Raw genomic sequence first — 15,116 nt, forward strand, 5'->3', positions numbered from 1 at the left:
AGTGATTGGCCAGACGGCAGAACCGTCTCAGGAAAGCAATAAGACAATTGGGTTTTTTGATCACAATGATCCCTCTCTCATTATCTCTCCTCCCTCTCTTCTCTGTGGTGCTCATCCCTTCATCCTCTCAGATAGAGGACAGGAGCAGGTGCACTCCATGCTTTGCCCACGGAGGATGACCAATCAGATGTGTCAGTAGAGGGTGGGCGGGGTCTAGAAGGGGTTGATGCGTACTCCTGTTCCGAGTGGAGAGAAGGGGTTCACCTTGGCCCACATCAGAGCATCGTTCAGTGAGATGGATGACTTCCCGTCCTCCAGGAAAAACACTGGACCCTGAGAACACACACACATACGTACCCACACACAGACACACACACACACAATCACAGGCTGTTTGAGCTTTGTGATTGGCTCTATGACTGACTGTATCCTGTTTCCGTTTGATTGACAGGTTTACCTGTATCCTGTTGCCAGTGAAGCAGGAGACCTGGACGTCAGAGTGGCTGGGGAGGTTGGAGCCCGTCACGTAGTCCGGCCCCTCCAGCCACAGGAGCCCCGCCCCCTGGATACGGCTCTGCAGCTGAGAGAACTCCACCCTCTGGGCCTCCGACGGGGGGGTGCTGGGGGCCTCATCTGGAGGTCTGGCAGCACACACACAACACAGATACATACATTCACACACACACACCATTTCACACAAACATGCACACACACACACGTAGGTACATACACGTATGCAAAAACACAACACGTTATTTGGGGTCAGATGGCTGAGCGGTTAGGGAATCGGGCTATAAATCACTAGGTAGCCGGTTTGATTCCTGGCCGTGCAAAATGACGTTGTGTCCTTGGGCGAGGCACTTCACACTACTTGCCTCGGGGAGAATGTCCCTGTACTTACTGGAAGTCGCTCTGGATAAGAGCGTCTTCTAAATGACTCAATGTAAATGTATTGGTGGCATGACACATAACTGAGGCTATGTATGTGATGTGTGTGTGTGTCACTGACGTGTTGAGGGTGTGTGTGCAGGCTGTCCAGGCCTCCAGCTCGACTGACAGCTGCTTGATCTGCAGAGGAACACACACCTCCCTCCTCTTCATCAGCTGGCTGTGGGAGGAAAGGGGGAAGCAGGAGAGGGGGAAGAAGAGAGGATATAGGGTGTCTTAGTCATGTTAAGGTTAGAGTATTTTACTGCAGATTAAGAGGTCATATATTCAAATTCCCCCTGTATGTTGCTTTGGATGAAAGCATCTTCCAAATGAATACATTAGCAGTTGTGCAGTTACAGAAATAGAATGCCTATAGTTTTAATGGTGTATTCATACAGAGCTGAAGTCAGGGTCAGTACCTGGTATATTCATACAGAGCTGGTACGATGCTGCAGTACTGTCTCCTGATGGCCAGCAATGCCCCAACATAACCACACAGAATCAGTAGCTCACTACGCTGTCTGAAACACACGCACACACACAGGTTACTTTTTGAATTGTTGAAATGATGGGTTTAAGTTAAGGGTCAGAGGTCAGGGGTCAAACCTACTCAGTACACTTAGCCAGAATGAGGCGGTCTGTCCTAATGTAGCTCAGCAGATCCAGGATTGGATGGACAGACTCTACCGTCCAATCAGAACCACTCAGCTGCTCTGTAGAGGCGGGACATGGGATTACAGCGATGAAAAGCAGTTCCAAGGTGACACACACACTCACTCGTGAAGCACACACACTTGTATGTGAAACACACGCACGCACACTTCAATGTGAAAAACACACACAAGGCCACACACACACGTACGCTCAGGCCTACCCTTGACGTGTGCTATGCCTATGGACAGTGCGTTCTCTGGCGTGGCACTGAGCAGGTGGAGCCTGACAGCGTTGAAGACGTCTCCCTCAGAGAGAGCTGCTTCTGCCAGGCTCTCACTCTCCTCCACAGGGGGCAGGCCACACTGGAACAACACCAGGGTGCTAGGGTTAGGGTGAGGGGGTAGTTAGGGTGAGGGGGTAGTTAGGGTGAGGGGGTAGTTAGGGTGATGGGGTAGTTAGGGTGAGGGGTTGGTTAGGGTGATAGGGTAGTTAGGGTGAGGGGGTAGTTAGGGTGATAGGGTAGTTAGGGTGAGGGGGTAGTTAGGCTGATGGGGTAGTTAGGGTGATAGGTAGTTAGGTTGAGAGCGAAGGTATAGTTAGGGTAGTGGTGGTTAGTGTGTGGACGTTGTTAGGGTGAGAGGGTAATTGGGGTTAGGGTGATGGGGTAGTTAGGTTGATGGGGTAGTTAGGGTGATGGGGTAGTTAGGGTGATGGTGTAGTTAGGGTGATGGGGGTGATGGGGTAGTTAGGGTGATGGGGTAGTTAGGGTGATGGGGTAGTTAGGGTGATGGGGTAGTTACTCTCTTGTGAAGCTGGTTGATGTCGGCTGTGCTGCCAGGGTAGAAGGCACACAGCTTGGCCAATAGGAGCTGGTTATCTGGGATCATGTGGAGTAGGTCAGCGGCGAGATCCCTGCAGAAAGACAACACATCAATACTGATCGATCCAAATACTGACACAAATAGCGATAGATCCATTTGGGTCTGTACTGAAAGGAACCAGTTCATAGATATGATCGGTGTTGATACAGGCTGACACAGATCAAGACAGTCAATAGTGATTTGTGGTCCAGCTTTTGGAGTGCATGACATGAGTTTACCTGTTTCCTACTGAGGGGAAGCTACAAGAGACAGAGACAACTGTGAAAGTACTGATGAAGATGAAGATGATGAAGCCGAGCCAGACCGAGTGTTGAAGGTTGGTGTGGCCAATACTTACCATGTGGGCATGGTCATGTATTTTCTGGCCAATAGCTCGAGGACGTAGTGCGTGGCCTGATTGGCTGGTTCTCCGAGGACCGCCCCAACACACACAGCCAGTTCCAACTCATTCCCTCTGATCAGATTTGCCATGGCTAGCTGTGGAACACACACACACACATACGCATCCAAATCCACACACACACACATACCAGTCCACACACACACATTTCTTTGATCAGACTGGTCATGGCTTCCTGTAGACACATACATTCACATGCACACACACGTGTGTGTCTCAGTCTTGTGCTCACCTCCATGTTGTCCACAGCCAGGTGGCAGCAGGCTGCCAGAACGGCCTGGCCATCTTGGAAATACCACTCCGCCAGCTCCTTACACACCTTGTGTAGCAGCCTGGTACAGAGAGACAAATCAAACACACCATATGAGCCGCCTAACACAGATACAAATAAAACAGTCCCATACTACTCCAAACACCCTAACTCTTAAGTTCTAAGAACTTATGTGACACTGCTCCTCCAAAGCCAGCTGCCCAGGAGAGTGCAAAGAAACATACCCATGGTAGGCTTCCAGGTCATCTGTCTCCGGGGTAACGGTGTGATTAATAGAGGAAGTGTGTGGCACGTGGATGTTGCCTTCACACGCTCCCTTATACATGTCAACAACAACAACAACATCATCAGCAACATCAATAACATTACCACACAATAACGACATCATCAATGACATCATTATCTACATCTGTTACGTCATCAACATCATGAACGACATGAACAGCGACAGGATGGGTGCGTTACCTGGGTGACCAGCAGCGCCTCCTTCAGCTGACCTCTGGAGGTGAAGAAGGTCACTAGCTTCCTAACGTCACCCGTGGCGATGCAGTACGGAATGACATCATGGTTCGCCTCTTCCATCAACTGGTCAGCTCTCCTACAGCACAGACAGGACTGGCTTAGCCTGCTGAGCTAAAGGTTCATCTAAAAGGTCCTATAACATGGGAAAAGACTTGGTTCTAGATGGTTCTGAGAGGTTCTAGAAGGTACCTTTGCATGAGCTTCTTCCAGTATTTCATAGATACTCCTGGAGCCACAGATAAGGCCTTGTCCCACTGGAGAGAAAAAAAAGAGGTGGAGTAGAGAAGAGGGAGGACAGATGTGAGAACGTAAGGAGGAGGGAGGAGAGATGTGAGAACGTAAGGAGGAGGGAGGAGAGAGAACAGTTCCTACCATAGCCAGCTTTTTGTGTCAAAAGGCAATTACAGGCAGCTTTAACTAAACGGGTAAACACACACACACAGACTGCTAAACACATACAAACACGCTCACAGATAATTACAGACAAAGACACACACACACACAGCTACATACAGACGAGGACAAAAACAAACACACAGACACACACAGACACACACAGGCAGAGACGTAGAGCGCGTACACAAACAGACGCACCTCTCCCAGCTCCACCATGAGCTCACAGTATCTCTGGGTCTGGCCCAGGCTCAGGTGGATGTCTGCTGCGCTCCTCAGACGCTCCTCCTTGCTGGGGGCTCCAATGCCTCCTCCAAACTTAGACATCTTCACTATGGTCAGCTCCTGAGCCTCGGACTGAGGAATACACAAACACACACCGTTCAGTGATTGGTTGAGACTGTGCAGGAGAGTCAGTGATTGGTGGAGAGGACTCACTGTCTTGAAGCGGACCAGGTGTTTCATGTGCATGATACTCTTGCCATAGCTCTGAGGCAGTAGGCTGTCGTCCTGCCCCATGATCACGGCCACCAGGTCCCACAGGTTGTGACTGCCCCCTGGAGGCTGGAGGTGCAACACACACAGCTGTGAGAGGCCTACAAGCCATAAGCCCAACTGGACTGAAACTTCATAACTCCAGCTATAGATTCTAATGAATAAAATGTGAAAAATATGTAAAAATTAAGTATACTATATTCCTACATTTTCACCCTCATTGGATAACTATAACTATACTCAGTGACTCTAACTATCTCTCACTCCTCTCCTCTAACTGTGGGTACAGCTCAGTGGTGGGACATTTGACTGCAGATCAAGAGGTCCAGTGCAGGGTGTGTGCAGTGAGGTGTATCCTCCTGGCTGGCTGCAGTGCAGGGTGTGTGCAGTGAGGTGTATCCTCCTGGCTGGCTGCAGTGCAGGGTGTGTGCAGTGAGGTGTATCCTCCTGGCTGGCTGCAGTGCAGGGTGTGTGCAGTGAGGTGTATCTTCCTGGCTGGCTGCAGTGCAGGGTGTGTGCAGTGAGGTGTATCCTCCTGGCTGGCTGCAGTGCAGGGTGTGTGCAGTGAGGTGTATCCTCCTGGCTGGCTGCAGTGCAGGGTGTGTGCAGTGCGGTGTATCCTCCTGGCTGGCTGCAGTGCAGGGCGTGTGCAGTGAGGCGCGGCTGCCACCAGGGCTTGTTGTCTTACTGAGAAGCACTCGGAGAAGCAGCGAAGCTTCCTGGACCCCACCTCGCTGGTCAGCTTGTCCAGGTCCTGCTTGATGTCTCTGCACACCTTCCCACACAGCAGGGGGGGCGCTCCTGGTACCATGGCTCTGTCTGGGAACACATACACCGGTTAGAGCAGCCATTCACAAACTGTTCCACGCAGTGACTCTAATAGTTTTGCGGCCCCCCCAACAACACAACCGTTCACTTAATTCACGCTTATCATCACACATGTGTAACAACACCATGGAAGCCAAACTGTTTGCTTTCACAGCTAAATGTATTTGAAAGAAGACGAAGGAAGGAATGAGCGCATAGTGAATTGAAGTGGGAATATGCAAGTGGAAATGTCAGTCAAATGTCAACGTTCCAAGCATTACTATTGGCGTTTCGGTCATGATGAACTAAAGACAAAATATAATTTTAAAATTTGTAAGATATAATCATTTACCAATAGTATATATACATATTTTGATATTTATTTTCCCTATTTTAGTTTTCATTGGTTTGGCGGCCCACCTGCATTACCGTCATGGACCACTAGTGGGCCGTGGCCCACAGGTTGGGAATCGCTGGGTTAGAGACACACACGCACACAAACACACATACACACACACTAGACAGGCACATGCACACTCCGCCAGTGAGCCGACCCACCAGTATTGCCGATAATGTCGTCCCAGGGCCGGTCAGTGAGGATGTTGACCAGCAGCGGGGCTATCAGGGGCGTCAGCGACCACAGCCGGACTGTGGAGTCTCTGGAGCAGGATGCCATGGTGAAGGGCCTGCTGGGATGGCATGTCAGGCCTGTTCGGGTACAAGGTCAGGGGTTAAGGGGAGTCAGGTGGCTGAGCGGTGGGGAATCGGGCTAGTAATCTGAAGGTTGCCAGTTCGATTCCCGGCTGAGCCCAATTACATTGTGTCCTTGGGCAAGGCACTTCACCCTAGGGGTAATGTCCCTGTACTTACTGTACGTCGCTCTGGATAAGAGCCTCTGCTAAATGACTAAATGTAAATGTTAAGGGGTCAGGGGTCGAGGGTAGACCATATTGTGCTTGTACAGGATCAAAGGTACAGTGTCAGAAGTCAGGGGAAGAGAAGACAGTAATAGTATATGGTCAAAGGTCAGGGGTCTGGGTAGTTTCCGTACCGTACACGTCTGCCCCGTGGTCGTAGACGGTGTCCAGGCAGGTCCCGTCCCGGGTGTCCCACACTCTAATGGTGTAGTCCCATGACCCGGAGGTCAGCAGGTAGGGCACCTCCGTGTTCCACATCAGGCCGCGCACCGGCGCCGTGTGGCCGCTCAGCACGTTGATGCACGCGTCCTGCGTGTAGTCCCAGATACGCACCGTCCTGGGGAACAACGTCTTCATCTGAGTCGTCATCATTTCAATCGTCCTCTTCATCATCATCATCATTACCTCAATCATCTCTATCATCTTCCTCATTATCCCCATCTTCTTAATCGTCATGTCTATTGCCATCAACCTAACCACCATCCTCATCTTATCAATCATACTCTTCATCATCATTTCAATCGTCGTCTTCATCATCATCATTACCTCAATCATCTCAATCATCTTCATCTCCTTAATCATCATGTCAATTGTCATCAACCTAATCACCATCCTCATCTTATCAATCATTTACATTTACATCTCATCATGGCAGTACTCCACCTCTACATGAGGCTCAAATCAAACATACCCGTCGTCAGAGCCGGAGCACAGGATGCCCTCTCGCAGGGGAGACCAGCGGACGTGGAAGACCTTGGCCAGGTGGCCGCTAAAGACCTTGAGAGGCTGGTCAGAGCTGGTGGCCAGGTAGTACACACGCACATTCTTATCCTCACAGCCTGTCGCTATCATATCCCTGGAGAGGGAGAGAGAGATGGAGAGATATACAGTGCCCTCCAAAAGTATTGGAACAGGGAGGCCAATTCCTTTATTTTTGCTGTAGACTGAAAACATTTGGGCTTGACATCAAACGATGAATGTGAAACCAGAGATCAACGTTTCAGCTTTTATTTCCAGGTATTTACATCAGGATCTGATGCACAAATTAGAAAATATCACCTTTTTGTTCGAACCCACCCATTTGTCACGTGAGCAAAAGTATTGGAACATGTGACTGACAGGTGTGTTTTGTTGCCCAGGTGTGTCCTATTACATACATTATTCAATCAATAAATACCACTGAATGTCTACACTCAGGTTCAGATTGGGTAAGATAGGTTTTGTCTATGCAGACTGTATTCAGAGGTGAAAACAACATGAAAACCAGAGCGCTGTCTTTGGGTGAAAAACAAGCAATTGTGAGTCTTAGAGAAGATGGAAAATCAATCAGAGCCATTGCAGAAACATTGGCCATAGCCAGTACAACCATTTGGAATGTCCTGAAGAAGAAGAAAACTACTGGTGTACTAAGTAACAGACGTCGAACAGGTAGACCAAGGAAAACATCAGCAGTTGATGACAGAAACATTGTGAGAGCTGTAAAGAAAGACCCTAAAACAACTGTTAGTGAGATCAGCAACAACCTCCAGATGGCAGGAGTGAAGGTATCACTATCTACTGTTCGCAGAAGACTTCATGAACAAAAGTACAAGGGCTACACCAGAAGATGCAAACCACTCATTAGCAAGAAGAATAGGAAGGCCAGGCTGGAATTTGCCAAAAAGTACAGAGATGAACCTCAAAAATTCTGGGACAAAGTTTTATGGACTGATGAGACAAAGATTAACTTTTACCAAAGTGATGGAAAGGCTAAAGTTTGGAGAAAGAAAGGAACTGCTCATGATCCCAAACACACAAGCTCATCTGTGAAACACGGTGGAGGTAATGTCATGGCTTGGGCTTGCATGGCTTCTTCTGGGACGGGCTCATTAATCTTCATTGAGGATGTAACACATGATGGCAGCAGCAAAATGAACTCGGAAGTCTACAGAAACATTTTGTCTGCCAATTTAAGGAAAGATGCAACCAAACTGATTGGCAGAGCCTTCATCATGCAGCAAGATAACGACCCAAAACACACTGCCAAAACAACAAAGGAGTTCATCAGGGGCAAGAAGTGGAAGGTATTAGACTGGCCAAGTCAATCTCCAGACTTAAACCCTATAGAGCATGCATTTTACCTGCTTAAGAGGAGACTGAAGGGAGGAACCCCACAAAACAAACAACAACTGAAAGAGGCTGCAGTGAAAGCCTGGGAAAGCATCAAAAAGGAAGAATGCAAAAGTTTGGTGACGTCAATGGGTCACAGACTTGCTGCAGTTATTGAAAGCAAAGGATTTGCAACTAAATATTAAGTCTTATTCACTTAAATATGTTTTAAGTATATCTGTTCCAATACTTTTGATCACATGACAAATGGGTGGATTCAAACAAAATGTGATATTTTCTTAGTTGTGCATCAGATCCTGATGTAAATACCTGGAAATAAAAGCTGAAACGTTGATCTCTGGTCTCACGTTCATTATTTGATGTCAAGCCCAAATGTTTTCAGTCTACAGCAAAAATAAAGGAATTCGCCTCACTGTTCCAATACTTTTGGAGGGCACTGTATATGGGTAAGGGTTAGACAGCCAGAGGGTTAGGGTTTGGTTAACTGAAGATTGTAAAGGTCAAAGTTAGTTAAGGCTGGTCAAGCTTAGAGTTAATCAGGATTAAGGTTCATTTGGGTTAGGGTTAGTTAAGATTAATTAAGGCTAGGATTAAATATGGTTAAGGTTCATTTGGGTGAGGGTTAGTTATGGTTGGTCAATGTTAGGGTTTGTTTTGGTACTTTGAGGCCTTACTTGTTGTTCTGGCTCCAGTCACAGCCAAACACAGCAGAAGGGTGTTTGTACTTGTGAAGGATCTTTCCATCGATGGTCCGAATTATGCTAAGAACAAACACAGACATGGTTACCACTCTGGGAAAGAGAGAGACAAGGGGGAGAAGGGCAGAGAAAGAGAAAGAAGGGAGAGAGACGGGGAGAAAGAGAGGGGAGAGAGAGGGGAGAGAGAGGGGGGGAGAGAGAGGGGGGGAGAGGGAAGAGAGAGGGAAGAGAGAGGGGGGGAGAGAGAGGGGAGAGAGGGGGGGGAGAGAGAGGGAAGAGAGAGGGGGGGAGAGAGAGGGAAGAGAGAGGGAAGAGAGAGGGAAGAGAAAGGGGGGGAGAGAGAGGGGGGAGAGGGGGAGAGAGAGGGGAGAGAGAGGGAAGAGAGAGGGATGAGAGAGGGAAGAGAGAGGGAAGAGAGAGGGGGGGAGAGAGAGGGGAGAGAGAGGGGGGGAGAGAGAGGGAAGAGAGAGGGGGAGAGAGAGGGGGGGAGAGAGAGGGAAGAGAGAGGGAAGAGAGAGGGAAGAGAGAGGGAAGAGAGAGGGGGAGAGAGAGGGAAGAGAGAGGGAAGAGAGAGGGAAGAGAGAGGGAAGAGAGAGGGGGAGAGAGGGGGGGAGAGAGAGGGGGGGGAGAGGGAAGAGAGAGGGAAGAGAGAGGGGGGGAGAGAGAGGGAAGAGAGAGGGAAGAGAGAGGGAAGAGAGAGGGGGGGAGAGAGAGGGAAGAGAGAGGGAAGAGAGAGGGGGAGAGAGAGGGAAGAGAGAGGGAAGAGAGAGGGAAGAGAGAGGGAAGAGAGAGGGGGGGAGAGAGAGGGAAGAGAGAGGGAAGAGAGAGGGAAGAGAGAGGGGGGGAGAGAGAGGGAAGAGAGAGGGAAGAGAGAGGGGGAGAGAGAGGGAAGAGAGAGGGAAGAGAGAGGGAAGAGAGAGGGGGAGAGAGGGTGGGAGAGAGAGGGGGGGAGAGAGAGGGAAGAGAGAGGGAAGAGAGAGGGAAGAGAGAGGGGGGGAGAGAGAGGGAAGAGAGAGGGAAGAGAGAGGGGGAGAGAGAGGGAAGAGAGAGGGAAGAGAAAGGGAAGAGAGAGGGGGAGAGAGGGGGGGAGAGAGAGGGAAGAGAGAGGGAAGAGAGAGGGGGAGAGAGAGGGAAGAGAGAGGGGGGGAGAGAGAGGGGGGGAGAGAGAGGGAAGAGAGAGGGGGAGAGAGAGAGGGAAGAGAGAGGGAAGAGAGAGGGAAGAGAGAGGGGGGGAGAGAGAGGGAAGAGAGAGGGAAGAGAGAGGGGGAGAGAGAGGGAAGAGAGAGGGGGGGAGAGAGAGGGGGGGAGAGAGAGGGAAGAGAGAGGGGGAGACAGAGAGGGAAGAGAGAGGGGGGGAGAGAGAGGGAAGACAGAGGGGGGGAGAGAGAGGGGGGGAGAGAGAGGGAAGAGAGAGGGGGAGAGAGAGGGGGGGAGAGAGAGGGGGGGAGAGAGAGGGAAGAGAGAGGGGGAGAGAGAGGGGGGGAGAGAGAGGGAAGAGAGAGGGGAGAGAGAGGGGGGGAGAGAGAGGGAAGAGAGAGGGGGAGAGAGGGAAGAGAGAGGGGGAGAGAGAGGGAAGAGAGAGGGGGAGAGAGAGGGAAGAGAGAGGGGGGGAGAGAGGGGAGAGAGAGGGGGGGAGAGAGAGGGAAGAGAGAGGGGGAGAGAGAGGGAAGAGAGAGGGGGAGAGAGAGGGAAGAGAGAGGGGGAGAGAGAGGGATACTGACCAGAATCCATCTCCACTACATGTGGCGATCCTCTTTGAGTCCTTGTGACTCCATGCGATACAGAAGATTCCATTCTTCCCATGCTGTGAATTGGAGACAGGGGAAAGGGGGGAGGGAGAGGTGAGACAGCAGTGAGGGGGGGAGGGAGGGGTGAGACAGCAGTGAGGGGAGGAGGGAGGGGTGAGATAGCAGTGAGGGGGGGAAGGAGGGGTGAGACAGCAGTGAGGGGGGGAGGGAGGGGTGAGACAGCAGTGAGGGGAGGAGGGAGGGGTGAGACAGCAGTGAGGGGAGGAGGGAGGGGTGGAACAGCAGTGAGGAGGGGGAGGGAGAGGTGAGACAGCAGTGAGGGGAGGAGGGAGGGGTGATACAGCAGTGAGGGGAGGAGGGAGGGGTGGAACAGCAGTGAGGAGGGGGAGGGAGAGGTGAGACAGCAGTGAGGGGGGAGGGAGGGGTGAGACAGCAGTGAGGGGGGGAGGGGTGAGACAGCAGTGAGGGGGGGAGGGGTGAGACAGCAGTGAGGGGGGAGGGAGGGGTGAGATAGCAGTGAGGGGAGGAGGGAGGGGAGAGACAGCAGTGAGGGGGGGAGGGAGGGGTGAGACAGCAGTGAGGGGGGAGGGAGGGGTGAGATAGCAGTGAGGGGAGGAGGGAGGGGAGAGACAGCAGTGAGGGGGGGAGGGAGGGGAGAGACAGCAATGAGGGGGGGAGGGAGGGGTGAGACAGCAGTGAGGGGGGAAAATGCGGGGCGATACAGAGGAGAGGGTGGGAGAGGGAAAGAAGTGGGGGTGGAAGAGAAGGGGGCAGAGACCGTAGGAAGAGAGGGAGAAAAAGAGAAAGAGAGCGAGAGAGAGAGAGAGAGAGAGAGAAAGAGAGAGAGAGAGATAGGGGGGGGGGAAAGGGCCAACAGTTACCTTTGTCACAGTAACCAGTGTACCCATCCCATAGTAGCCAATGTTAGCATCACCATGGAAACTGACCTCATTGAAGCGTGTGATCATCTTGCCTTTCTTCACGTCCCAGATGAACGCTCCGTTGCGAGAGGTAGCTCCCGCTATACAGTTCAGGTCTCCTTCAGGGAACACACACATACACACACACACCCCACAACCACATACACGCACACATGCACACACACATATACCCACACACCCCACAACCACACACACACATGCACACACACACACACACACACACACACACACCACACAACCACACGCACACACACGCATACACACACACACACACACACACATGCATGCATGCACAAACGCAGACACGCAACAGAGAGAAAGGTATTGACAACTTTACAATAAGTGTAATGCGAGTGTGTGTGTTAATGTGTGTGTGTCCTACCAGGGGCCCAGGACAGTGAATAAACCACGCCCTCGTTGCCAGGCGATGTGTAGACAGCAGTCAATGTGTTGATGTCCCAAACCTTGATGGTTCCGTCAAACGAAGCTGTGGCCAGTAGGTTAGGGTCGTCCGGCTTGAACTTACAGTCGAATATGGTCTCAACATGACCCTGAAACAGCACAGAAATATGGTCTCTACATGACCCTGAAATATGGTCTTTGCATTTAGAGTCATTTTAAGATAACCAGCTGGATTAGAGAGATATGGGAATAAATAGTGGAAGGGTATAGCTAGCAGGGCCAGAGCATTTGACTGCTAATGAAGAGGTTGCAGAGGTTCAAACCCTCCCTACGTGTCCCTCTGGATGAAAGCATCTGTTAAATAAATACATGCATACATATGACCATCATATGTCAGAAATATACCCTCTAGGGTTAGAGATATCTAACATGTGGCCCCCCAGTCCTACCAGGTCTCTGAGGAAATCCCACTTCTTGGCCCCCATGTTGTAGAGTCCCACCCCCCCGTCCATGAAGCAGCAGACTGCGTGCCCGGGCGGCAGGGAGAAGGCCTGGTTCTGGGACAGGGTGGGGGGCGGCACCGCCTCGCTGGTGGATGACATGTGCAGGCTTTTTGTGGGGGAGCCCAGTGCTGGAATATAAGGAAAGGGGGGAGGGGGTGAGAGGGGGGGGGGGGGCGCCACGGTTAGACCTGTAACTTTTAACCTCTGACTCCTGTGTGACCCCTGTGTGACCCCTGTCTGTGATGGAAAAATTGAAGATGTAAAACATTTGAGAGGCCTACCCCCAAATCTGAACTTTGGGTAACACGAGGCACACGTAAACAAGGTGACCTGAGCTGACCACTCTCTCTTACTGGAGAGGGCATAAAAGATGTGTGGCCTTATCTGTGTGGGGTGAATCATATGGTCAAGCTTGGAGGGGTCAAAGAGCGCACACACGCACACACGCAGGCGCAAAGGCGCGCCAGGTCTATGCAATGGAGCCAATGAAGAAGAGCCATGGGACATTTGCATGCCTTTGTCTTAACCAATGACTGTAAATAGCGGGGTTGCTTAAATAGCTAGCTAGCGCAACATGCTAGCAGACAAACTTGTAAGCACAATGGCGCGTGATGTTTTGTCTCCTTGCGGCTGCAAGCAATAAAGCTTTCTTAAACTTGTTCGTCGACTGACTGTGCAATGTTGATAGATAAATATGTCTGACAGTCTGACCCATGTGTGACCCCTGTGTGACCCCTGTGTGACCCCTGTGTGAGGCAGTTCTTACTTTTCTTAGCAGGAGGGGAGTTCAGGACATGCAGCGCGTGGAAGCCGGTCTTCTTCAGCTTGAAGTTGTCCAGAGAAGTCGACCGGGACACATTCCATATCCTCAGAACCCCCACCTGGGAGTCTGGAGGGAGGACCAACACAATCAGTTACCTGCCAATGTTACTCCCAACCTCTGACCCCTAACCATTAAACCAAGTGAGAATCATCCATGGAGCACTGAGTTGCAGACACTGCTATCACAGACCTCCAGTGATGAACATTCCCGGGGCGCTGGGTACCCAGGCCAGACACTGCACGGAGGCAGCTGCGCTTGGGAAGGTGAAGGAGGTGATACAGGTCAGCGACTCGGAGTCCACCAATCGGATGCCGTTGTGCAAATTGGCCACCAGGAGGTAGTCTGTGGAGAGTGGGTCCCACTCCAACGCCGTCACTGGGTCCTCCTCGTCCGTCCCCTCCAGAGACTCCGGACGCAATACGTGCTTTTGGTTCTTAGTTCCTAGACAGAGGAACCAGGTGGGGTAAGGGTTATATAGAGGGTATACCTTCCCATCTGTCTGTCAATTGTTTAGCTGCCCACCTGTACATTTACATTACATTTAGTCATTTAGCAGACGCTCTTATCCAAAGCGACTTACAGTAAGTACAGGGACATTCCCCCGAGGCAAGTAGGGAGAAGTGCCTTGCCCAAGGACACAACATCATTTGGCACGGCCAGGAATCGAACGGGCAACCTTCAGATTACTAGCCCGATTCCCTAACCGCTCAGCCACCTGACTCCCTGTACCATGACCATGTCCCAGTCCATGACCTACCTGGTTGAAAGATGGACAGACTGCCGTCTGTGTGTCCGAACACCACCTTGCCCTTCTTGACAGGATGCCAGCGGAACAGACAAATGTCAGACAGGAAGCTGTGCGCCTCCTTGTGGACGGTGACGCCGGCGTCCGGCCCGCTGGTCACCCAGATGTAGAGCGGCCCGCGGTGGGACACGAATGCCACGCCTTCCCCGGCGTTCCAGCACCAGCTGACGGACGCTGGGATGCCTGCGAGACACAGCCACAGAGGTCACACATACACAGATACAGGTCAGACACACACACACATACATACACACATACAGCTCAGACACACACAAATACAGGTCACACACACACACATACACACATACAGGTCATACACACACATACACACACACATATACACATACAGGTCAGACACACACACACATCACACACACCCCCCCAGCCCTCATACAGGTGTGCTGGTGGCCCCCTCCCCCCACCGGCGGTACCTTTGGTGTTGTCCAGCCGCGCCACGACCTTCTGCTCTGCCACGTTCCACACGATGAGGAGGTTGTCGGCACTGGCGCTGGCAAACACCTCGGCGTTGTGAGGACACCAGGAGATGGCAGTGATGGTCTTCTTATGCTCCGACATGATGGAGCGCAGCTTGAACTCGTTATACCTGTGGTCCAACTGGAAGATTGGGGGGTGGGGGGGAGTTAGTTATGGAACACATGGAAACAGATAAACACAGAGACACACACACACACACCTGGTATATGTAGATGGCCAGGGTGGCACAGTAGGCAAAGCGGTCTCCACTGGCAGCACACACATCTTTGTTCCAGGGCTGGCAGCCTGCAGCTAGCAGACCCACCTGCTTGACCTGGGACAT

General features: G+C 51.5%; 1 protein-coding gene across 1 annotated transcript; it reads right to left on the reverse strand.

Annotated features, from left to right (window-relative positions):
* Positions 1–198: 198 nt before the first annotated feature.
* On the reverse strand, positions 199–15,116 carry wdr17 (WD repeat domain 17). The gene is made up of 28 exons (XM_047045426.1): positions 14,994–15,116; positions 14,731–14,914; positions 14,252–14,482; positions 13,684–13,935; positions 13,429–13,560; positions 12,618–12,799; positions 12,149–12,317; positions 11,773–11,864; positions 10,799–10,881; positions 9,054–9,140; positions 6,962–7,126; positions 6,405–6,607; positions 5,912–6,061; positions 5,235–5,365; positions 4,490–4,615; positions 4,253–4,408; positions 3,848–3,912; positions 3,602–3,734; positions 3,361–3,452; positions 3,098–3,197; positions 2,803–2,942; positions 2,385–2,496; positions 1,805–1,946; positions 1,541–1,643; positions 1,350–1,451; positions 1,010–1,108; positions 458–641; positions 199–333 (listed from the first exon to the last, which is right to left on the reverse strand). Exons 1-28 carry the CDS (start codon positions 15,114–15,116, stop codon positions 214–216), a joined length of 3,858 nt encoding a protein of 1,285 aa, XP_046901382.1. The 3' UTR covers positions 199–213.

Source organism: Hypomesus transpacificus, chromosome 22 (assembly GCF_021917145.1).
Source record: "Hypomesus transpacificus isolate Combined female chromosome 22, fHypTra1, whole genome shotgun sequence".
Taxonomy (NCBI): Eukaryota; Metazoa; Chordata; class Actinopteri; order Osmeriformes; family Osmeridae; genus Hypomesus; species Hypomesus transpacificus.

Coding starts and splice junctions, on each gene's coding strand:
- wdr17 (XM_047045426.1), bottom strand. CDS start 15,116: ATGTCCCAGGTCAAGCAGGTGGGTCTGCTAGCTGCAGGCTGCCAGCCC. Junction 6,608..6,961: donor TGCTCCGGCTCTGACGACGG/GTATGTTTGATT, acceptor GTTGTTCCCCAG/GACGGTGCGTATCTGGGACT. Junction 4,616..5,234: donor GCTTCTCCGAGTGCTTCTCA/GTAAGACAACAA, acceptor TTGCACCTCCAG/CCTCCAGGGGGCAGTCACAA.